At 37.4% G+C, this 27,245-nt stretch overlaps 1 protein-coding gene across 3 annotated transcripts in view; it reads right to left on the bottom strand.

Annotated features, from left to right (window-relative positions):
* Positions 1 to 27,006, bottom strand: part of EPS15 (epidermal growth factor receptor pathway substrate 15) — a 269,067-nt gene extending 242,061 nt beyond the window's left edge. For all 3 annotated transcript variants that reach the window (XM_053693489.1, XM_053693490.1, XM_053693491.1), the window contains exon 1: positions 26,937 to 27,006. In XM_053693489.1, the coding sequence (XP_053549464.1) occupies positions 26,937 to 26,963 (27 nt within the window). In that variant the 5' untranslated portion in view covers positions 26,964 to 27,006. The remainder of the gene's footprint in view (positions 1 to 26,936) is intronic.
* Between the last annotated feature and the right edge of the window lie 239 nt (positions 27,007 to 27,245).

Here is a 27,245-nt window from a genome sequence, read left to right as displayed (position 1 = left end):
AAAACAAGTATTTTATACTTCATGACTGAAAGTCCCTTGTATTTGTTGCACTGGTAATAATCCTTGAGTTTCAAAAATGCTAGGATTTACCATCACGTTAAATACAGCGTAGTTAGACTAAAAATAAAACAACCTAGATTAATAATATTTTATATCTATTTTTACAAAACTAGTGTAGCTAAAGAACAATACATCCAAATAAATTATATTGTCCCGATTTTAGGAATACCTCATAGGTCTAAGTTTTCCAAGTTACATATAGCAAATATAGGCCAAATACTATAAACATGGAATTATTGGTTTAATGCTAAAATTTGCAATGCTTGGACTGTTAGCTAAATTGTGGTCCACCAATTCAAAAGTGCTACAAAAAATATATACTGTATATTTATAGAATTTAGACACCCCAGGTTATTTATCTTGAGGTATTTTGACACTTAATGTTAAACCCTTTTATCGCCAAGAGTAAAAAACACAAAAAACATTATTAAAATAAAATTATAAAAAATAAACTTTATTAAAATAAATGTTTTTTAAAAATACATCAACAATAAATTAAAATTAATGTCAAGGTATAAGTAAAGATTATATATATATCTATATATTATATAATCTTTCATATATTTGGCTAGTCAGTAGCAAATGATTCATTAATTCAGAAAAATTTACTTCACTCATGTTCAGCTCTCCCCCCACTTAGGCCTAGTGTCCATTGAAGTAGTAAAGTATGGAAACTGGTGGTAGAAATATGTATCTCCATTAAAGTCTATGGAGCATTTTTATGTTACCAGCAGTTTCCAAACTTTACTATCTCATTGGAAACTAGGCCTTAGTATGCAAAGTTATTCTAAACACACAAGTGAGGACAATAAAACATTTGGTGTACTTAATTTAAACAACTATTCCAGAGAAAAAACAGATTACCTCAAAGATAATGATCTGTATATTCTATATATTCCACATCTGTTTCCAAAGGATGTCCCACTGAGGCGTGAATTTAAAATCCCTATCAGATGATCGCTGACCCCTAGTTCTGCTCTGAAGCCATCTATATTGAATCTCATAAATTTTGGAGACATCAGTTATATTCTAATATAAAACAAACCCCCCTTGCCAAATAGTTTTAGCTGGGCAAAGACATGTTTATCTTAATTAAAATTTAACATAGTCTTTGAAGCCAACAGCACTGTAGGGGGGCAAAAACCAAGTTGACAAACAGAGACCATGTGTAAATTATCTCCTATGAAGTTTTTCCATGTGCAGAGAGTAGACAAATTAGCATTTACAAGTCCCTGTATGACACAAATAAAAATAAATACATTTTTGCAAAAGGAACAATGCCAGTTTTTCATGTATGTTTGAAATAATTCAAATAACCCATATATGTATATACATATTGAACTGGAACATATTATATTAAATAAATAATTGCTGCATTGAATATATATATATATAGGAGATAAATTCAGAATTATTATAGATTAAATAACATTTTAATAATCCCATGGTTAATATATATAACATGCTTTCCTGTTTTTCCATATGGAGCCAAAAGATGACACATACAGGATGGATACATGGGATGAAATAAGTCATATCATATGATTGTGTACTAAATGTTTATAAAATTTTAAATACATCTCTTGAAATATAGTGAGATGGATATATGGAAGTCACTTTGATGTGAAATAACTATAAAATATTGACATCTGATATCAAACTATACATTTTCTGTTAGGCTAAATGAAATATAAATGTTAACAAGAGAAATCTACTAATGCAATAAATTATAATATGTTTAATAGGGAAAATTAAATTAACAATGTACTTATTTTGATATAATATAACGGTGCTTGGTATTGAAATAATCAGAAAAGTGATATGATACTACCCTATCTATAGTTAATATTGTGAGTGACAAATGCAATGTTGTAGTATTGTTTAATATAATCATTAAATGGGATATGTACAATTTAGAGACACATATATTAGAAATGTTTGGGTGAATCTGTGTGTGTTCGTCTGCTGCCACCCGAGGGCCAGAACCCAGTATGACAGTTAAGAGACTTAACTGTTTAAAAGATGCGTTTCCATAGCGACAATATATACTAAACCAATGGGAGCTTTCCCCAGAATTATCCAATGAGAAGGGACAAGCACGAGGGTGTGACCGAAACAGGTCATCAATGATTAGATAAAAGGATTAGTAATGCAACCAAAGAGAGAGTTTTTCTTTTGTGACTTGCTGAGACTAAGTGAATTGATTTTGGCTGCGATACCTGGGAACCCATTTCACTTCAGCAGGAAACTGGAGACTTGCCCTTGATCTATGCAATAACTTTCCTTCAAATGAGATGACCTAAAGACCCCTACAAATTGGTTCAAATTGGTGAAGTATAATTGTTCTAATTTTTAAAATTTGAAACAAAGGTTATTGGTAAGAACATAGTCAATTTGTATTTAATAGGTTTAAAGAGAGCAGGCTGTATTTTTGCTTATATTCATAGTCCTATATATAAAGTAAAAGTTTGTCTCTTGCATGCTAAATAATTCATCTGTGCAAAATATAGAATTTATATATATCTTATAATTGATTTTAATTATAAGTAACTAAGAATTGGTTCCAGCTTAAATAAATAGACATTTTTTTAAAGTAACGGTTTACAGTAAGAATATATGTATTTTTAGTATCCTAATTAGAATTGTATTAGAATCAATTGCAGCTAAATAGCTGAGTATATATATATATATATATATATATATTGCCCTATTGGTTACTTAGCACTGTTAGAATTGTATTGTCTGAATATCAGTAGCTATTATCTTAAGTCTCACTGTGATATTTTAAATGCAACACTGAATGAAAGGCTACTTGTGAATAAGGCCAGTTCTACAGGTAAACGTGCATGAACTCTGCATAGCATATTTTGAATAGTTTTTAAATGCATATAATATTCACTTATATTCTAGTATTGCAAATATATATTTCAATGTGTTCACAGATATTTACTAATAAAAAGAATTCGGGTATTTATATTAATTTTGTGGTTTCTAGTAGATACATATTGATTGAGGGTTTATTTTTAAAGGATAATTATCAAATATATTGTATTATAACCCTGCCATAGACTGACATATTATTTGGAAAGCACTACTAAGATTCTTAAAAATATACTGACATTAATCTTAAACGTTCTTCACTGTACATGTTTACTAGGACAGAAGGGGAGGGGCCAAGGCAAGCCATTGTTAACAAGCAATGGCTTGTCATTTTTTGATCACATCACTATGGGCCTCTTGTTTGGGCATCACTGGACTGCCTCACCCCGGAGGCATCCAGTGATTGGCCACTGAGCCTGATACAAGCATTCACCGGGTCATGCTAGTATCTAAGCTCCATATTTAGTATACAATCACTGTGGCTGCTGTTACAGTGATTGTATACACAGTAACTGTTATTTTTTGGACAGTAACTGTACTACTACTGGCTAGCCTAACATGCAGGCTTCCATTAGCAGCATAAGTTACAATCTGATCACAGCATGTATTTAATGAATGGACGTACCCAACTTACAGGCTTGGGATCAAAGGGGCAACCTGTCCCTGCGGTCACTAGCCTGGGGTGTCCTCGATCACCCTATTTTTGCACTGCATCACTAATAAGACCTGCAGAAATGGCGCAGGCACAACAACATTAGCGAGAGAGGCGGGCTAACAGCCTAGGACACAGCTCGTTTAGGGGTTAATAAGAAATTGAGACAAATCATACGTACGTTTTTGGCAGCAGTTTTCTCCGAACATTCATAAACAATTTTTCCAATAAAACAGAGAACTCCAGTAGATTTAGAAATAAATTACACGTTCACCACAGCCAACTAAATATTGCAACTAAAAAAGTTAGTTGGTATAATGAATAGCCTTCCAGTGTCAGAGGTAAAACATATATTAAAGCAATTCAAGGCTGTTAGAATTGTCTTAATCTGCAGATTAGTTAAGCCCACACTCATTTTTGATAAACATATGAGAAGTAATATTTCGCCATACGGCAAGTTTACAATTTCATATTTCTATTTGAATGGCACTTTTCCATCACTGTTCTCCAACCAGTGCTCTAGCCTTACGGCACTCACACAATTCATTTTTTTAGCTAGAACACCAATTGGAGAGAGGTTCAAACCTTTAGCTCACAAAAAAATTTTTTAGCACTTTTGAAGTGGGGGACTGAAGCACAAGGTATTTGAATTTCAGCACAACATTAAAAAGTAAGTTAAAGCGTATCTTCATTACAACTGATGAATTAAAGAGACATGAAACCCAAAAATGTTCTTTCATGATTTAGATACAGCAACTTTCCAATTTATTTCTATTATCTAATTTACTTTTGTTCTCTTGGTATCCTACCTAGGTAGGCTCAGGAGCAGAAATTTACTACTGGAAGCTAGCTGCTGATAGGTGGTTGCATGTATAATATGACTGTTGTCAGCTAGCTCCCAGTAGTGCGTTGCTGCTCTTTTAACCAAGGATGCCAAGAGAATCAAGCAAATTTGATAATAGATGTAAATTATAAAAGACAAAATTCACTTTTTTTCCATCAGAAAAATATTGCTTACATTCCGGATCTGTGTCAATAAAGATATACTCAAACATAAAAAATACACATTTGTTTGCCCCCAAAACAAATGAACCAACTTATAATTAACGTACAATGCCTTGCAAAAGTATTTACCCCCCCTTGACTTTTTACCTATTTTGTTACATTACAGCCTTTATTTAGTTCAGTGTTTTATTAATCTGAATTTTATGTGATGGATCAGAACACAATAGTCTAAGTTGGTGAAGTGAAATGATAAAAATATATACATAAAACTATTTTTTTAGAAATAGAAAACAGAAAATTGGCATGTGCGTATGTATTCACCCCCTTTGTTATGAAGCCCATAAAAAGCTCTGGTGCAACCAATTACCTTCAGAAGTCACATAATTAGTGAAATGATGTCCATCTGTGTGCAATCTAAGTGTCACATGATCTGTCATTACATATACACACCTTTTTTGAAAGGCCCCAGAGGCTGCAACAGCTAAGCAAGAGGCACCACTAACCAAACACTACCATGAAGACCAAGGAACTCTCCAAACAAGTAAGGAACAATGTTGTTGAGAAGTACAAGTCAGGGTTAGATTATAAAAAAAAATATCCAAATCTTTGATGATCCCCAGGAGCACCATCAAATCTATCATAACCAAATGGAAAGAACATGGCACAACAGCAAACCTGCCAAGAGACGGCCACCCATCAAAACTCACGGACCGGGCAAGGAGGGCATTAATCAGAGAGGCAGCATAGAGACCTAGGGTAACCCTGGAGGAGCTGCAGAGTTCCACAGCAGAGACTGGAGTATCTGTACATAGGACAACAATAAGCCGTACGCTCCATAGAGTTGGGCTTTATGGCAGAGTGGCCAGAAGAAAGCTATTACTTTCAGCCAAAAAAAAATGGTACGTTTTGAGTTTGCGAAAAGGCATGTGGGAGACTCCTAAAATGTATGGAGGAAGGTGCTCTGGTCTGATGAGACTAAAATTGAACTTTTAAGCCATCAATGAAAACGCTATGTCTTGCGCAAACCCAACACATTAAATCACCCAAAGAACACCATCCACACAGTGAAACATGGTGGTGGCAGCATCATGCTGTGGGGATGTTTTTCAGCAGCCGGGACTGGGAAACTGGTCAGAGTTGAGGGAAAGATGGATGGTGCTAAATACAGGGATATTCTTAAGCAAAACCTGTACCACTCTGTGCGTGATTTGAGGCTATGACGGAGGTTCACCTTCCAGCAGGACAATGACCCCAAACACACTGCTAAAGCAACACTTGAGTGGTTTACGGGGAAACATGTAAATGTGTTGGAATGGCCTAGTCAAAGCCCAGCCCTCAATCCAATAGAAAATCTGTGGTCAGACTTAAAGATTGGTGTTCACAAGCGCAAACCATCCAACTTGAAGGAGCTGGAGCAGTTTTGCAAGGAGGAATGGGCAAAAATACCAGTTGGTAAGATGTGGCAAGCTCATAGAGACTTATCCAAAACCACTTGGAGGTGTGATTGCTGCAAAAGATGGCTCTACAAAGTATTGACTTTAGGGGGGTGAATAGTTATGCACATTGACTTTTTTTTTCTGTTATTTTGTCCTATTTGTTGTTTGCTTCACAATAAAAAAAAAACGTCTTCAAAGTTGTGGGCATGTTCTGTAAATTAAATGATGCAAATCCTCAAACAATCCATGTTAATTCCAGGTTGTGAGGCAACAAAACACGAAAAATGCCAAGGGGGTGAATACTTTTGCAAGGCATTGTATTACCACCATTTTTTGCTTCCCAATAAAAACTCAGAATAATTTAAAAAAATATTAATTTGGATCATTTGTCCAATAACAAACGGGCATTTCTACTGCAGATAAACTGAAGATAAAGATATTATGTTTTCTTTCTACATAAGATAAGATAATCATATTGTTTCCTCATTTCTGTATCAAGCTTCCAAATCTACTTATCCGTCTGTCACTAACAAATTATATGACTATGAGACGGAAACACCATAGATAAAAATCAGTCTTTTCAACAGAAGGGAAATCTGAGATTATTTTCTTAATTGACACATTACAACTCAAAGATATATCTGTGTGGAACTACTGAAAATATTTTATATTTGACGTTTATTAACAAAAAATAATGTTGTTATATTTTTTTAATAAATAATGGAAAGAAAATCCTCTACTTTCAATAATATTACTTTTAAATTGAAAATCATCCCCATCTAAGCCACATTATAAACAACTGTTCTTCAATCGCATTTAGTAAATACAACCATTTGTCTAAAACAAAATAATAATGTAACATATGACCAAGAATAGAGGGGCTAGTGCTCCAATGGCAGAAAGCTATCTGGAGCTATTCAGGGGTGGGGTTTGAACTGCTCAGGGGTGGGGTCTATCTGCCCCTGGGGAGTCCCAGATTTTCTGGGAGAACCAGCACAAAAGCAAAAAACGGCCGAAAGTGCATTTTATATTTTATAAAATCCCACAAAATATGATGATCATTGGTAGCTCTGAAATTATTAACCCCTTCACGCTGTTAGGAGGCTCCATTCTAACAGTGCTGGGCTTCAACAACATTAGGACGGCATGGAACGTCCTACCTTATATAGTGTACTGCAGCCTCCATTTTTTTGCTAATAAAATCCCACAGGCATAAAAAAGATGTTTTTCATCAAAGAAACAAAGTTGTTGTTTTATTTTTTTCAAAGAGGAAAAAATAGACATTTTAAAATGCCATCTTTGAATGCAATAAAGAAAAATAATAGCTTAATGAAGCGATTTTTTTTATCCTAATAGTGCACACGGTAAGCAAACATGAGCTTGGTACGTGCTAAGTGCAGGAAGAAGGAAGTCGAGTACCCATATACTGCACAGCTGAAAGTCCTCTTGTAAGGAGCACAAAGTGTGAATTAAATACAGTTTTACGGAAATCAGAATTATTACTTGCCGTACCCTTAAACCAAATACTAATTCTATGGCCCCAGCAAATGATAAATGGAATGGTTTTCCTTATCATAAAAGATTTCCTGTAAATGGAAACACTTTGTATAGATTTTTTAGAATTGGCCTTTTAAATTGCTTACTAGAAGCTACAACCTGAAATTCATAATTTTATGTAGTTTGTAAAGGGACGGCCCACACCAGAATTTTTATTGTTTTAAAAGATAGATAATCCCTTTATTACCCATTCCCTAGATTGTTACAACCAACACAGTTATAATACCCTTTTTACCTCTGTGATTACCTTGTATCTAAGCCTCTGTAAACTGCCCCCTTATTTCAGTTCTTTTGACAGACTTGCATTTTAGCCAATCAGTGCTGACTCCTAGGCAATTCCACATTCGTGAGCACAATGTTATCTATTTGACACACATGAACTAACCCTCTAGTGGTGAAAAACTGCCAAAATGCATTCAGGTAAGAGGCGGCCTTCAAGGTCTAAGAAATTAGCATATGAACCTCCTAGGTTTAGCTTTCAACTAAGAATATCAAAAGAACAAAGCAAAATTGGTGATAAAAGTAAATTAGAAAGTTGTTTAAAATTAAATGCCCTAACTGAATCATGAAAGTTTATTTTGGACTTGACTGTCCCTTTAATTGTACTCACAAGAGCTCAGCCTCTGTAAAAACATTATCATAATAACAATAACACATCAAACTCTGGGAGGTGTATTTTGTTTTGTGTTTTCCGTACATGTATAAAATAGACTCAGGTAACACATGGATATCATATAGTAACATATAACCTTGTATTTTTATTCCAATGTAATACATATATTCATGTAATGTTTTTTTACTATGATGGACCTATGTGTGTTTCCTGTGGGATATTTAAATAAAGAAATAAAATAATAATACATGACTACAACTAGGGATGCACCGAAATGAAAATTCTGGACCGAAACGGATACCAAAAATTCAGGATGCCCCTGGCCGAAAACCAAAACGAAACCGAAATTGTTTTTTTCTTTTTTAACTACAGTGTGTGTGTGTAGCTGAGAGAGCTTGTAGGCGGGAAAGCTCCAACAAATGGACGTGGTCACTTGTACCGTAGGGCGTGATCTGTAGTGAAACTGGAGCTCTATATGGAGAGCGTGGTTATAGCCAGACAACAATACGAGGTGGACATGTGTTTTGTTTTTGGGTGTAGTTATCCGTGCGATGGGCGTGGCTGCACCTGATTGTCTCTCATCGTATCTCCGCCTAGTTCCTGGTTCGGGTCTCACACTGACCCGTTAGATTATATGTCCGGAGCCCCAAATGGAGTCTGCCTGTCACCTATCACCAGGACTACCGGACTTAGCTACAACCTTACGTGGAAGGTGGTTATAGAAAGTTACTGTGCTTTTTTGTATACACTGTCTGGTGGGTGCTAATTTGTACCAACTGTGTGCGAGCTTGGGGTTTATACATATATAGCGTGCACGCATATTTGCCTCAGGCGAATAGAATGTCTACGCACAAGAGGCTGATGTATGAGCACTATATATAAGGCTTATAGATATTCACTGTGTGTGCTTAGGGCTGTGTCTGATATTATGAAATGTTTATACTTATCCTCCTTTGATTACTATATTTACTATTCAGAACTTTAGTTTTCTTCCAAAAAAAAAAAAGGGCTCTGCTGGTTTCAAATATCATCATGTCATGGTACTTATGTGTGTGCTCTGTGTACCATGCCCGTGCTGCGCTGCTCACCTTATGCTAAGGATAGACATGTAACTCAATAGAACAGGGTAGGGCTGTACATTTTTAGCCATTTTGGTCCTCTTTGGGCCGAAATTGGAATTGCACATTTTCAGCGGCCCAAATTTTGGTGCATCGCTATTATTATTCTTTATTTTGTTCTGTGTAACAGAATCAGATTTAACCGTTTTTGTTTTGTTACCAATTATCAAAATAAAGTATAGTCCTAGAAAACTATTATTATATGCAAAACAGTAAGTCAAGTAATGAACTCAAACAGCAGCTCTAGGATGGCATCAAATTTGAAATATGCTACACAATAATTTTACCGAAAATAAAAGGCAAAAAACCCGAAAACCGAAATAACAAAAAATGCAATTTTCGCCGAAACTTTCTGCGGCCGAAATTTCGGTGCATCCCTAACTACAACCCTTAAAAGAAACAATTCTAATGCAACATTCTAATTTATTCATTTGTTACAGAAGTTTATTTCAGCCCAGTGTCCCTTACAAACTATGCATTTAACACCTATATAGAGATAAACAGATGGCTAAAGCTCTGCTTGAATTTCAATACAGTGAAGCTACTGAGCAGGGTACGGCTGCTGATTGGTGGCTACATGCGTTTGCAGCTCCTAACTGAAAGAACAGTAACAGCCAACCTTTCCTACTAGCTTCAATTTTAAAGGCACGTAAAAGTGCAAAAAGAAAACGTTAAGCATTTTTTTATTGCAGTGTTGCTTGTATATCAGTATGTGTTTGCTCCTTGCAACAATGTACTACTGGGAGCTAGCTGAGCACATCAGGTGAGCCAATGACATGAGGCTTGTGGCGGTTTCTTGAGAATAATGAAAATCTTTAACACAAAGTCGCTTTACAATATCCAGATCGGCTTTTGCTGTATCTGTGTATAAACTTGCAGTAAAGCCATAAATATAATCATGGTGACTGCGCCCCTATAAATATCCTGACGTTGGCGCTCTAATAAAGGAAGTATAAAATGGTTAAGTTATTTCATACACACTTTATAATGTTACTATTAAAGCCACTGCTTTTTTTATCGCAGAATAAATGGCCATAGCAAGAAGCAACTTCTAATGTGCATTTCATTTGGAAAAAGTCTGATAACATTTTGCTAAATGGCACTGATTAATTATTAATATTAGCCAGGTACAACAGATACTCTACCTAGAAAGGCTTTTATGCACTCAATACCTTACACACAGAAACATTTCACTTTGTTTCCACTCAGAGAGCATTAAATCTGAATCCATCTGAACAGAAGATTTCCAGTAAAACAAATCTAGAATATTTAACAATTCTTGGAAGAAGAAAAAAAGGCTGAAAGCTTTAAAGGGACATGAAAAACAATTTTGTTCTTTCAAGATTCAGATAGAGGTTTGTTCTCTTGATATCATTCGTTGAATAGGACATCTAGGCAGGCTCAGGAGCTGATGACCGCTGCTGTCCGCCACCTTTTAGGTGGCGGACTGCAATCATCCCAATCCGATACTATCAGGATGATTGACAAGAAATGCTTGTGCAATGTTAAATGCAGACAGCATATGCTGTCGGCATTTAGTGATGTTGGGTGGACATGATTCGCTGCTCGACATATAATAAATTGACCCCATAGTGGTCAATATCTAATGACACAGAATCACAGCTCCACCGATACAAAAAGGATTAATCTGCAGTGTGGCTGAGTTTCACTGGTAAATATCTGTTGGCATATGATTTTTTTTTTATATCTATAAAATGATTTGTGTATGAAACAGCAAAAGATCTTTGCAGAATATCTGTAGTTTGGTGAGTGTTTGGGGAGGGTACGAAACAGTTACAACTGGCCCCATGAGATAAGTACTAGTAAATATCACAGGGTGCCCGCCCAGCCCGTCTACAGTTAGAATCTTAAAGCCACAGCACATACGGCAAAACGATCTTAGCAACGTAATAATCCTGTGCAACGTGATAACAGGAGCGAGAGACACTGGATAATATTTCTGTAAATCTCTGACATGTCAGGATAGAACCTAAAACCTATGCAGAGGGAGTTTGCTGTCTAAAGCAACAATAATGTGCAATACACAAATGGTTATAAACCTGTCACTTTATACTTCTACATTTATCACCTGCCATAAACAACAACATTTAGGTTTCTATATAATTGTTTTTCTTTAAAAATTAAACAATGAAATTTAGACAACTTGATGTTTGTCACCGTCTTGCAATTTATGCACAAAATGAGTATGAAATAAATATCCAAACATTCATTTTAAAATGACACAAATCCGGATTTTCCTGTAGAAGTGACTTTATAACAATTTATGCATGTTACTACCCCTGTTCAAACGCACTTAGTAAATCAAAGAACATAAAAAAAATAATCATATAATATGCACCAAAATCAACCTATATAGATTTTCACAAATTTGTATTTGCACAAAGAACCAATAATCTATGACCCCTGATACAACGACAAAACAAATGTGGCTATCGGATGCTAACTGGTGATTATTATTACTATGATAATCACATAACAGACACACAAAGCCACTTTATTTTACTAATATTGGTTTCCACAGAAAAAAGACCATGTGTATGAAACAGGAGCATTGTCTATTTCAAATAAGGGATAGCACATCCTTCTTCATATTGCGGGGGTGAGTTTCCCTAACCATTATTATTTTGTTCCATTTACATCTAATTCTATTAAATGATAACTGTTGCCTGAGTATCCTTTCTTACTGTGTTTAACCCATTTAAAGGGACAGTCAATTCCAAATTATTAGTTGTTTAAAAAGATAGATATACATTGCCCAGTTTTGCATAGTCAATTTTTTAATATACTTTTAACCTCTGTGATTACTGTGTATCTATGCCTCTTCTGACTTGCCCCTTATCACATGGCTATTTGATTATAATGACTTGCATTTTAGCCAATTAGTGCTGTGTCCTGCACAACGTTATCTATATGGCACACATGAAATAGTCTCTTGTGAAAAGCGAATAAAAAAGCATGTGATAATAGGGTGCCTGCAGAGGTTTAGAAACAGGCAGAAATTTAGAGGTTTAAATATTATAAAGTATATTAATATAACAATGTTGGTTGTGCAAAACTGGGGAATGGGTAGTAAAGGCGTCATCTATCTTTTTAAACAATAACAATTTTGTTGTTGACGGTCCCTTTAATGGAGAGAAAGAGACACTAAGGAAAAAACTTGCATGGTCTAAGGAATTAGAGCACGTACGTTTTGCAAGTTTTGATTGTCCCTTCCAGTTGCTGCTAGTTTTTAGCCACTGGAAATTAATATAAATATTAACTGCACAAGAACAGACAGGGTGTGATAATATCAAAATGCTGTATGTAATTTTATATATCCTTTTTCCTGATTCCTACAATATTTTGTCACATGATAATGTTTTTGTATTCAAACCAAATTGTATACAGATCAATCAGTTGTAATATTTATCATTTATAGATAACCTCTGTTACAACTGTACCTGGAATAAAAAATAAATGAATTGTACATTTATAAAAGGTTTTTACAAAATTACCTCCACCAGAAAGTACTTTGTTATGATCAACCATTAGTGTCAATTTGCTTTTATCTTTAGTTTTTAAAAAAAAGTTATAAAGGGACGTCTAGGGAAATGTTTAAATATGCATTTCAATAATTAAAGGGACACTGAACCCAAAATTTTTTCTTTTGTGATTCAGATAGAGCATGAAATTTTAAGCAACTTTCTAATTTACTCCTATTATCAATTTTTCTTCATTCTTTTGGTATCTTTATATGGAATGCAATCATTTAAATTTAGATGCCGGACCATTTTTGGTGAACAACCTGGGTTGTTCTTGCTGATTGGTGGATACATTCATCCACCAATAAAAAAAAGTGCTGTCCAGAGTCCTGAACCAAACAAAAAAGCTTAGATGTCTTTTTCAAATAAAGATTGCAAGAGAACGAAAAAAAATTATAAGAAGAGTAAATTAGAAAGTTGCTTAAAATTGCAAGCTCTATCTGAATCATGAAAGAAAAAAATTGGGTTCAGTGTCCCTTTAAGCACCGAATGGCAAAATATCTGGATACAAAAAACAAATACTACTTGAAAACACTGGTGAGTATATTTTTATTCCAGTTCTGTGGCCAGTTAGGGTGAGCTGTTAATGCGTTTGTGCACTATTCTAAGCAATCACTGAGTTGTACGGAGCCAGGCAAACTGCAATCCAACAGAGTAGAATATACAGAACAGAAACCAAATACAAATGTTTAGTATTTTATAAAGCTGTGCTATACCATTTCACCCAACTGCCAGAACCCCTAGGTTTTGTGGTCCGAAGCATGTGACACGTGGGAGTTTGCTGTAGGAATAACACTGCATTGTCCTTCTAGAGAAAACAAACTAGCGGGTGACTAGTTTATCTTCTACAGAAGAATAAAATAAGAAACAAATTCACAGTTACTGCTTAGTCTAAGAGTTAAGTTTCTAGCAAAGTGATGCGTCCCTCTCTACACACTTAAAGGGACATTTTAACCAAAAATCTAATCCCCTTTAATTTGTTCCCAATAATCTATTTTACCGGCTGGAGTGTATTAAAAATTGTTTATAAGTAGTTCCTTTACCATTATTTCAGCATTTGAAATAGCGATTTAGCCTGCTGTATCCCTACCTATAATGAAAGTTTCTATATTTAACTATAGGCTATTGACAAGCAATGTAAACACAGCCAGCAGAAGCAATTGCACTCCCAGTGGGGTGTAGCAGAGATACGTAATAAAATGTTAATTTTACATTGTTCTCTATAAGTATTGGGCTTTGGTTTACAGACATAAGATAAGGAAGCAAGTGTGTATACACAAAGTGATTACATAACGACATTTGATTTTACCTGCAAGCCTAACCCATTAAATAGGTTGTGGTTTCAAAGAACAAAACCAGCTATTTCATATACACAAATAAACCGGAAAATTTAATTTCTCATACATTTTATATTCTGCTGCAAATTTAATAATAGAAGTACATTCAAAACTTTTTTGAAAAATTGTATGCTCTGTGTGAATCACTAAAGAAAAGTTTTGGGTTTCATAGTCCCTTGTTAATCTTTGCTGCATAGGTTTTTTTACTTTTTGGAGAAATGGATGCTACTAAACCGACATATTGCGGGATATGTCACTTTCCAACAATAAAGATTTGGGACTTTTCAACCAGCGATCGCCTGTCTCGTGAACGTGCTGTACACAAACATGCAATTTGTATTACGTTTCAAAATAAAAAGCTTTAAAGGACCAGTAAATACAGTACATTTGCATAATCAACAAATGCACAATAAAAGGACAATGCAATAGTACTTAGTCTGAACTTTAAATGAGATGTAGATTTTTTCTGACAAGTTTCAAAGTTATGTGTATTTTCACTCCCCTGTTTCATGTGACAGCCATCAGCCAATCACAAATGCATATACCTACATTCTGTGAATTCTTGCACATGCTCAGTAGGAGCTGGTGACTCAAAAAGTGTAAATATAAAAAGACTGAGCACATTTTGTTATTGGAAGTAAATTGGCAAGTTGTTTAAAATTGTCTGCTCTATCTGAATCATGAAAGTTTAAATGGGAAGTATACACCAATTTTCATTTAACTGCATGTAATAGACACTACTATAAAGAATAATACGCACAGATAGTGATATAAATATCCAGTGTAAAACCTTTTAAAAACTTACTTAGATGCTCACAATTTAACACTGTTAATGAGATAAGCCTGGGACACCCACTGAAAGGGGCTGATAGCAGAACCTCCAACCTCCCCTGCATATGAAAAGACCCATTATACAAACAGAAGCAGTCTGAAGTCAGTATACATCCGTATACCGCCAAAACTTTGGGGCTTGGTTAGGGAAATCAGCACAATGTTATTTTATTTTTTAATTTTTAAAACAAATGAATATCCTTTTTACTGCAGTTATTTTACGATGGCCAAACTCCACCCACTATTTTCCTTATCTGGAGAAACCAATCTGAGCTTTAGGGGCCGAATTATCAAGCTCCAAATGGAGCTTGATGCTCCTGTTTCCGCGCGAGCCTTCAGGCTCGCCGGAAACAGCAGTTATGAAGCAGCGGTCTTAAGAGCACTGCTCCATAACTGGTCCGCTGCCTCTGAGGCTACGGTCTGCAATCCGCACAATCCTATACGATCGGGTTGACACCCCCTGCTATTGGCCGCGAATCTGCAGGAGGCGGCATTGCACAAGAACTGCTTGTGCAATGATAAATGCCAACAGCGTATGCTGTCGGCATTCAGCGATGTCTGTCGGACATGATACGCTACAGCGTTTCATGTCGAACAGACATTGATAAATCGGCCCCTTAGTCTGCAGACAACAAGGCTAGTCACAGACATAAAGTACTCCGTTTCACAGTTGTTATCAGTTAAAGCCAATTAGTGAAGTATATGTAGTAGGGTTAGCAGATGCAATTCAAGTTCTGAGAATTAGCTCAATTTATAAAGTTAAACGAAGGAACAAAATAATGAATGAAAATGTATTGTAAATTAGTTTAATGAATTATAACTAAACAGGATATATATAAGTCTCAATGTGTTTACTCTCTCTTTAACAGCTTTTTTTACTGCAAATAAAATATTTTAACCTGTTTAAATAGTGATGTTTTATGTGTATCATGTCATTTTGTGTTGAGTCTGCTGTTCCTTTAACTTTAGCTTTTGTGGGAACACAAACATAGAAGTAAAATAAAAGGATTTACATCTCTAGAGCAGCTTTTTCCCTGAGCTAAATGTCCCATGTAGGGCTTCCGCATCAGCCCTGTTTTCATGGACACTTGTGAGTTATACATGTTGCAGGGTGTGCAGAAGGGAACACATGCATTGCCCCCTGGACAGCACACAAATAGTGACCGTGGACAGCACTATTCATGTTCCTCCTTGCACACCCTGCATCATGTATAACTCATAAGTGTCCTGGAAAACATGGCTGAGGTGGCAACCCTAGTCGCAGACCCTAGTCCTAGACCCTAGCCTGTTTTTTTTTTCTTCAGTACAACTAAAGGGATATTCAGGTCAAATTTTAAACGCACATAGATTAATTACATCTTTAATCAGAAACATATTAGCAATATACATGTACTGGTAAAAATGCTGCAAGTAAAAGTTATTACTATTTTATTGTTAACATTTTTCTCTGCATGTCCATGTGAAGCATAGCTATTCTCAGTGCACCAGCATTTTAAGTACTGCTGCTGCTCAGAGTGCCAGTGGGGCTTGTAATCATGTCAGAAATGAACAAACTGAGTAATTACCAGATGGTACAAGCACATAAGGCTCGCCGAGAAAGTGCTTTGTTTAAAATGCTGGTAAACCTCAACTAATCAAATGCCATATATTTAATCTTTGCCATTAAAAAAGTTTATGTGTACTTTTTTATTTTAATCCATCTGTGAAAGGGTTAATTAGTGCATATAGTAATGCTTTTATTGCAATGTTATGCCGGCCCACTTAGATTAACTTTTTTTTTTATGACAATTCCAGTGAACATCCAATCAACATGTGTGTCATATGACAATCTGGAAGTCCAGCCCCTTTAAAGCCCTTAGAAACCCTGTGTAGAGAGTGGGTAAGACTGGTCTATACATCACAGCCCAGCCAACAGAGGAAATGAAGGGGGGGAGGGCAGAGGAACAGACCATACCAATTAGAATTATACATCTTTAATTCTAAAATATTTATAAACTTTTTTTTTTTTTTAAATAATTATGTGGTTTTACTTGCAAAGTAATATATTTTTAATTGCAACATTCTAAATACACATTTGAAACAGCTATAGCTTTTATTAGAAGCATTTTTGCTAATACATGTATATTACAAAAACGCTGCTATTCAAAACTGAAATGCATCCATGTGGATTCCAATATTGGCTGGAATGTCCCTTTAAGAGAGTTTATACTCTTCTGCGTCTATTTATGCATTTTAAACATTAATAAACAGTATAGTGCCCAGGCAAGCAATGCGCTAACTGCAAAGTATACCCTTTGTTTGCAATTTGTTGTAGTTATACAGTATATAGCAGCCAATGGAATGGAAAAAAAAGTATTGCTTTGTTAAAATGAATGTTATTTTATGGTCTTTTTTTTATATGTGTGCTGATTATTATCCTGCTGGTGAAATATAAACAAAAGGGTTATAGGATGGCAAAGTGGCAATTGTCAGTTCAGCTACTGATGTTTCCAACGATAAACAGCAATCCAGGGACTGGAAGGACAGGCCTTTCCAGCTGTAATATCACACCCATGCCGGGGAGCAACTCACATAGTGATTATCCTTTTTATTTGGGGCTATAACTTGCTACTTACAGGGAGTACACAATGTGCATCATGGGAAGAATTTATCAGATTCTCACACAGCAGCACAAGCTTTTATGAGCAAGTAACCACACATTTAAGTAGCAGTTCCTGATTCTTATACTCTCGCTTGTTCAGCAGTGATTGTCAGGCAGAGTTCTTGCGCAATCTCAAATTTCGTCAAGCGATGCTGCATCGCTAGTGGCAATTGCAGGCAGGTAGGTTCTGTGCTTGAGAACATGTAGGGCTGCAGATTGACACATTTTCCAGTACATTATGGGGTCGATTTATCAAACCCTTCGGCAGGCTTCGCCTGCCTACGACTGCAAGATCTCACAAGAAAACCTGCAGTCGGTATTTAATAACCTTTCGCCACCTCTTAGGTGGCAAATTTCAATCTGCCTGGTCTTGTCCGACTGGAGAGATTGACAGCTCCTGCCCACGCATTTTTGGCTGTTCTTGTGCAATGCTGAATTCCGGCAGGGGCGGACAGGGGAGCATAGTGCACCCCTGTCCGCCACAGCTTGATAAATCAACCCCATAATCTAGTAGGTCCCTTCCATTACACATTACAAATGGCAGGAGACAGTAAGAATTTTTATACAGTAGAAACTATAACAAATATTTCTGTGGTACAAATCATGGCTCCAGTTTTTCATTATTCATTTTGATGATTTACAGAGCGTTTAGTGTATTCTCTCTATATGTTTTTAAACCTAAGCCTTCTTAAAGGGTTTTTTGTACTCCAGTGTTCCCTACAGTTGCCAGTCGGGTGGCATTATGAAGTAGCCGGGTGGGGGCAGCGTAATATTTATAAATATTATATAATTTTCTGCTATCCAAAGTATAAATTAAATGTATAATTTAACATAAATGTTTTTGATGATAATTTGTGCAATAAAAATTTAACATTTTTAATATTAGCTATTTTTTAGCTTAAAGGTATACACAATTTTCATATAACTGCATGTAATAGCGCTTGCGTGCAATCTTAAAATGTCCGCCCCAACTTGATAAAACGAGCCCCAAATAGATAACAGAAATTGTATGTTGTATCCGATTTATGAAAAAGCATTTGGGGATCTATGTCCCTTTAACTGCTGCTTCTTCATAGACGTGTTAGAAACATTTTAAAGGGACAGTATACACTCATTTTCATATAACTGCATGTAATAGACACTACTATAAAGAATAAGATGCACATATACTGATATAAAAATCCAGTATAAAATGGTTTAAAAACGTACTTAGAAGCTGTCAGTTTAGCTCTGTTGAAAAGGTAGCTGGAAAGCCCACTGCAAGTGGCAAATAAGACACTCCCCCCTCCCCCTTCTTTTGCATATGAAAAGACCCTTTACACAAACAGGAGCAAGCTGGAGTAAGTAGCTGACGGTATTCAAATAAAACTTTGGGGCTTGGTTAGGAGTCTGAAAATCAGAGCAATGTTATTTAAAAATAAGCAAAATTATATATTTTTTAAAAAAACAAACTTTATGGGCTTTATAAATAGATCATCTACAAAACATTTATGCAAATAAAATGAGTGTATAATGGCCCTTTAAGCACTAAAATGGCAAATCTGCTGTAAAAGGTGTGCACAATTAAACTAAGGAAACAAATCTGGGTATAACTATATTGTAATTACAGAACGGCTGCCCACAAGCTGATGTAAAATCTAAAGCGCAAGAGCAGACTGGACATCTCTATACAACTGAGGAAGAAACATCACTACTGAAATGTTCTGTACAAGAAGAAGCAAGCAGCAGCGAGGTGTGTAACGCCCTTAGGGGGCTGCCGCGAAGGGAGGACAATCTACATTACTGAAATATTCAGCTCTTGTAACGCTGTCTAGATATATTATATGAAGAACTCTGTAAACAAACAAAACTAGCTATCTCCAGCTTGTCACACACTGCTGAGACCTGAATACTTCCACCCCAGCTAAGCATTCTGGTCCTCACATGCAAACAACACACTTGCTCATACATCAAATTACAGTTTATCCAGCGCAAGATGAATTCATGGACCACTTCCAGCAGTGAAGGTTCCTGGTGAGAAGCTGCAGGCAGCACTTAGCAATATTTAGCCACCAATCAGCAAGCGCTACCTAGAGTGCTGAACCAAAAATGGGTCGGCGCCTAAGCTTACATTCATGCTTTTTTCAAATAGAGATACTAAGAGAACGAAGAAAAATTGATAATAGGAGTAAATTAGAAAGTTGCTTAAAATTGCATGCTCTGTCTCAATCATAAAAGAAACAATGTGGTTTTCATATACATTTAAGGATTCCACGGTAGCATTCATGAGTAATAAATGCCCAAATTGAGAGTTTACTACAAGCAACAATATACAGTAGTGCTTTCAGGACTAAGCTACTGGTGACCTTGTTATCTATCACCCCTCCTTCTATAGTGATAAAAACTGCTTAAAAGATATTCTCAAACAAAGCCATGATATGTTACTGCATCATTCAATTGCTACTAGACGAAAAGTATCAAAAACATCTCAGCAACACCCAAACACTACCTAACCCAGCAAGTGACTCTTCTATTAGTAACAATCAGACACACCAGTATACACTAATACCCAGCAAGTGACACTCCTATTAGTAACAATCAGACACACCAGTGTACACTAATACCCAGCAAGTGACACTACCGTTAGTAACAATCAGACACACCAGTATACACTAATACCCAGCAAGTGACACTCCTATTAGTAACAATCAGACACACCAGTATACACTAATACCCAGCAAGTGACACTCCTATTAGTAACAATCAGACACACCAGTGTACACTAATACCCAGCAAGTGACACTACCGTTAGTAACAATCAGACACACCAGTGCGCACTAATAACCAGCAAGTGACACTACTATAAGTAACAATCAGACACACCAGTGTGCACTAATACCCAGCAAGTGACACTATTATTAGTAACAATCAGACACACCAGTGTACACTAATATCCATCAACTGACACTACTATTAGTAAAATCAGACACACCAGTGCGCACTAATACCCAGCAAGTGAAACTACTATTAGTGACAATCAGACACACCAGTGCGCAATAATACCCAGCAAGTGAAACTACTATTAGTAACAATCACACCAGTGCGCACTAATATCCAGCAAGTAACACTACTATTAGTAACAATCAGACAAACCAGTGTGCACTAATACCCAGCAAGTGACACTATTAGTAACAATCAGACAAACCAGTGTGTACTAATACCCAGCAAGTGACACTACTATTTGTAACAATCACACCAGTGCCCACTAATATCCAGCAAGTGACACTACTATTAGTAACAATCAGACACACCAGTGCGCAATAATACCCAGCAAGTGAAACTACTATTATTAACAATCAGACACACCAGTGTGCACTAATACCCAGCAAGTGACACTATTGGTTACAATCAGACAAACCAGTGTGCACTAATACCCAGCAAGTGACACTACTATTTGTAACAATCACACCAGTGCGCACTAATATCCAGCAAGTGACACTACAATTAGTAACAATCAGACACACCAGTGCGCAATAATACCCAGCAAGTGAAACTACTATTAGTAACAATCAGACAAACCAGTGTGCACTAATACCCAGCAAGGGACATTACTATTAGTAACAATCAGACAAACCAGTGCGCACTAATACCCAGCAAGTGACACTATTAGTAACAATCAGACAAACCAGTGTGTACTAATACCCAGCAAGTGACACTACTATTTGTAACAATCACACCAGTGCGCACTAATATCCAGCAAGTGACACTACTATTAGTAACAATCAGACAGACACACCAGTGTGTGCAAATACCTAGAAAGTGACACTACTATTAGTAACAATCAGACACACAAGTGTGTGCTAATACCTAGCAAGTGACACTACTATTATTAACAATCAGACACACCAGTGTACACTAATCCCCAGCAAGTGACACTACTATTAGTAACAATCAGACACACCAGTGAACACTTATACCCAGAAAGTGACATTACTATTAGTAACAATCAGACACACAAATGTGTGCTAATAACCATCAAGTGACACTACTATTAGTAATAATCAGACAGACCAGTGTGCACTAAAACCCAGTAAGTAACACTACTATTAGTAACAATCAGACACACCAGTGTACACTAATACCCAGCAAACGACACTACTATTAGTAACAATAAGACACACAAGTATGCGCTAATACCCAGCAAGTGACACTACTAGTAACAATCAGACACATCAGTGTGCACTAATATCCAGCAAATGACACTACTATTAGTAACAATCAGACACCAGTGTACACTAATACCCATCAAGTGACACTACTATTAGTAACAATCGGACACACTATTGTGCACTAATACCAAGCAAGTGCCACTACTATTAGTAACAATCAGAAACACCAGTGCGCACTAATACCCAACAAGTGCCACTACTATTAGTAACAATAAGACACACCAGTGTACACTGTCACTAATACCCATCAAGTGACACTACTGTTAGTAAAAATCAGACACACAAGTGTGTGCCAATACCCAGCAAATGACACTACTATTAGTAACAATCAGACAAACCAGTGTGCACTAATACCCAGCAAGTAACACTACTATTAGTAACAATCATACACACCAGTATACACTAATACCCAGCAAGTGACACTACTATTAGTAACAGACACACCAGTGTGCACTAATACCCAGCAAGTGACACTACTTTTAGTAACAATCAGACACTCCAGTGTACACTAATACCCATCAAGTGACACTACTATTAGTAACAATTAGACACACCAGTGTACACTAATACCCAGCAAGTGACACTATTGTTAGTAACAATCACACACACCAGTGTGCACTAATACCCAGCAAATTACACTACTGTTAGTAACAGACACACAAGTGTGTGCTAATACCCATCAAGTGACACTACTATTAGTAACAATCAGACACACAAGTGTACACTAATACCCATCAAGTGACACTACTGTTAGTAACAGACACACAAGTGTGTGCTAATACCCAGTAAGTGACTCTTTAAGTGTCTCTTTTAAGGCTCTGTTAAATATCTTTCTAGATGAGTGTCTTAGAACTCAAAATTGGTAATGTTCAAAGTTAACAGATGCCCTTTATTTAGTTGCAAGAAGCACTTTGTTTAATATTGCATTTTATATATTTTATTGTTAATCAATGTATTGTACTTAGATATTCTACAAGTTTTAGAATTGGTATAATCCTATACCACCGGTGGTTTTTAATGTGTAATTGATCTTACTATTTAAGTAAAATATCTCTTGTTTTTATAAAGTGAAGAGTTTTTTTCATTACTGCTTCAAAGTGAAGAGAGTGTTTCTTTATATTTTAATACTTCATTATACGTCTTTTAATGCATCACATATCATAGTTAGTCAGTATACCTCCAGTGTGAAAGTGTAGCGCAAAAGATCTGTTTTCAATGATTATACCTTTATTTTGAGTAGAACTGCAGAGAGCTACCCCATTTGTCTTTTTTTGCGCAACACTATCATACTTTAACACCTACCCATAATTTACTTAAACTGGTCTAATACCCAGTAAGTGACACTACTATTAGTAACAATCAGACACAATTGTGCACTAATACCCGTCAAGTGACACTACTGTTAGTAACAATCAGACACACCAGTGTACACTAATACCCATCAAGTGACACTACTGTTAGTAACAATCAGACACACAAGTGTGTGCTAATACCCAGCAAGTGACACTACTATTAGTAACAATCAGACACACCAGTGCACACCAATACCCATCAAGTGACACTACTATTAGTAACAATCAGACACACAAGTGTGTGCTAATACCCAGCAAGTGGCACTACTATTAGTAACAATCAGACACACCATTGCACGCTAATACAAAGCAAGTGACACTATTATTAGTAACAATCAGACACACCAGTGTACACTAATACCCATCAAGTGACACTACTGTTAATAACAATCAAACACACAAGTGTGTGCTAATACCCAGCAAGTGACACTACTATTAGTAACAATCAGACTTACCATTGTGCACTAATACCCAGCAAGTGAACCTACTATTACTAACAATCATACACACCAGTGTGAACTAATACCCAGCAAGTGACACTACTGTTAGTAACAATCAGACACACCAGTGCGCACTAATACCAAGCAAGCGAAACAGACCAGTGTGCACTGATACCCAGCAAGTGACACTAGTATTAGCAACAACCAGACACACCAGTGTGCACTAATACCCAGCAATGTTACACTACTGTCAGTAACACCTAACTCCAATGAGTGCTAATACCCACAAAAAGACACTAGTATTACTAACATTTAGAAACACCAGTATGCACTAATACCCAGCAACGTTACACTATTGTTAGTAACACCCAGACACACCAGTGTGTACCAATACCAAACAAGTGACACTACTGGTAGTAAAAATGAGACACAACAGCATGCACTAATGCAAAGTGGTGCTACTTACTAGTAACACATAGATTCACCTGTGTGGACAAATACCCAGCAAAGTGACACTACTATTAGTAACACCCAGACACACCAGCTTGCACTAATACCTAGCAAAGTTTAACTACAGTCAGTAACACCCAGACATACCAATGTGCACTAATACACAACAATGTGACACTACACCCAGACACACCAGTGTGCTAATACCCAGCAACTTAGAAACCCTCAGTCATACATACCTGTGTTCACTAATACCCAGCAACATGACACTACTGTCAACAGCACCCAGGCAATAGCCATAAATGTGACACCACTGTAAGTAACAGCCAAAAACAACAGTGTGCGCTAATGCCCAGCATGTGACACTATTGTACCACCTACACACACCAGTGTGCACTAATACCCAGTAATGTGACAACAGTGTCAGTAACACCCAGACACATCAGTGTGTGCTAATACCCAGTAATACTGTTAGTAACAATCAGACACACCAGTGCTCACTAATACCCAGCAAAGTGACAATACAATCAGTAACAATACCCAGCAATGTGTCACCACTGTAACACCCTGACACACCAGTGTGCACTAATACCCAGCAATGTGAGACCACTATCGGTAACACCAGACACACCAGTGTGTGCTAATACCCAGCAGTGTGACCCTGAGGCAGAACTTTTTTTTCACTTTCGGCAATGAGATGTTTTTATTGAAAAAGTTTATGCAGGTCATTTTGAAATGAAATGAAAGTTTAAATAAGGCAATTACACTAAAGCAGTGTTTTTCAACCAGTGTGCCGTGAGAGATCCTCAGGTGTGCCGCGGCAGACTGACAACAGTGCGGGGGTGTCCCTCTTTCAAATTTTTAAATATTGGTAGGTATGTGACAGGCTCATCAGGCATCATTTACAACCATGACATTGACATTCATTCACAGACAATCATCATGATTGTTTGTGAATGAATGTCAATATGTCATGTATAGTTTGTAGGAGGCATGGCATGACAGCACAGTACAGTGTGGGTGGGTATATATATATATATATATATATATATATATACACACACACACATATAGACTGTATATATATCCTGTATTAGGCTACAATGTGTGATTTTGTAAAATTTTGGGATGGTGGTGTGCCACAGGATTTTTTAATGTAAAAAAGTGTGCCACGGCAAAAAAAAAAGGTTGCAAATCACTGCACTAAAGCACGCACATGTTTTAAATGTCTATTGAATAAATGTGTTTCTTTTGCTCTTGGTTTAACATAATTATAAGGTAAAAATGTAGTAATAAAAATGGTGCATTGCCCACAACAATGTCTTACATGCAGGAGTCACGTCTTTACAGACTGGGAAAGGCTAGAGGGCAGGGTTTAAAAAATCCCTGAGAGCCAGTCACCAATCAATAGAGCAGCCAGAGTACAGTGCTGTTTGAACAGCCTGATGTGGAGCAGCACTGCAAAGCAAAAGCACTAACAGTTCCTGCCTCTCGTGTGAAACCCGCTCCCTGCAATTTAGGTTCACGCACTTGTCCTGCAGTAAAGTGACACACAGGGAGGCAGCACTCATAACTGGTGCTATCCCCCCCCCCCCGTCACTCCAAGTCACAGTACAGTGTCACAAGTGAGGTATGGCCCATACCTAGAGTCACCCCCCCATCAGTCCCTGTCAATACAAGTCACAATGCCATGTCTCAAGTGAGGTATCACTCATACCTAGCATTAGCCCCCACCAGTCCCTGTCACTACAAGTCACAGTACCATGTCACAAGCAAAGCAGCACTTATACCTAGTGTTACCCTCCACTCAGTCCCTGTCACAGTAAGCGAGGCAACACTCATATCTACAGTTACCCCCCACAGTCCCTGTCACTCAAAGTCACAATAAAGTGTTGCAAGTGAGGTATCACTCATACCTAGATTTACCCGCCCAACAGTCCGCCACTACAAGTCACAGTAACGTGACACAAGTGAGACAGCAATCATACCTAATGTTACCCCCATCAGTCCCTGTCACTCCAAGACACAGTAACGTGTCACAAGTGAGGCAGCACTCATACCTAAAGTTACCCCCCAACATTCCCTGTCACTCCAAATCAAAGTAAAGTGTCACAAGTGAGGCAGCACTCAGTGTTACTCATGCTAGACCCTGTCACTCAAGGGCACAGTAAAGTGTGACAGGGTGAGGCAGCGCTCATACACAGTGTCGCCCCTGGTCCTTGTCACTTCGGGTCACAGTAAAGTGTCACAGGGTAAGGCAGCGCTCATACACTGTGTCACTTAGGGTCACAGAAAAATATCACAGGGTGAGGCAGAGCTCATACACAATGTCACCCCCGATGCCTGTCACTTTGGGTCACAGTAAAGTGTTACAGGGTGAGGCAGCGCTCATACACAGTGTCACCCCCCGATGCCTGTCACTTTGGGTCACAGTAAAGTGTCACAGGGTGAGGCAGCGCTCATACACAGTGTCACCCCCGGTGCCTGTCACTTTGGGTCACAGTAAAGTGTCACAGGGTGAGGCAGCGTTACTATACAGTGTCACCCCCGGTCCCTGTCACTTCGGGTCACAGTTAAGTGTCACAGGGTGAGGTAGCGCTCATATACAGTGTCACCCCTGGTCCCTGTCACATTAAAGTTTTACAGGGTGAGGCAGCGCTCATACACAGTGTCACCCCCGCTAGCTGTCACTTCGGGTCACAGTAAAGTGTCACACAGAGAGGCAGCGCACACACTCGGTGTCCCCATGTCACCCTCACCGCCTACTTATATTTCCCGGTGTCTCTGTCCCTCAGAGTTCCCCGCAGCAGTTACCTGAGTCCGGGGCAGTGAGGCCGCCATGCTGCTTCCGGCCTGATCCGCCCATCGTCATCTCACGGCGAGAGGGGGAAGGAAAGGGGAGGGCGACACCGGCTGACTGACGGCTTGAGGCTGAGTGTGAGAGAGACACAGGCTGAGTGTGAGACATAGGCTGAGTGTGAGAAAGAGACACAGAATGAGTGTGAGAGACAGAATGAGTGTGAGACTGAGACATAGGCTGAGTGTGAGAGAGACACAGAATAAGTGTGAGACTGAGACATAGGCTGAGTTTGAGAGAGAGACACAGTCTGAGTGTGAGACAGA

The sequence above is a fragment of the Bombina bombina genome, chromosome 10, assembly GCF_027579735.1.
Source record: "Bombina bombina isolate aBomBom1 chromosome 10, aBomBom1.pri, whole genome shotgun sequence".
Lineage (NCBI taxonomy): Eukaryota > Metazoa > Chordata > Amphibia > Anura > Bombinatoridae > Bombina > Bombina bombina.
The sequence above is the reverse complement of the archived record's forward strand: the minus strand, read 5'-3'. Positions and strand labels throughout refer to the sequence as shown.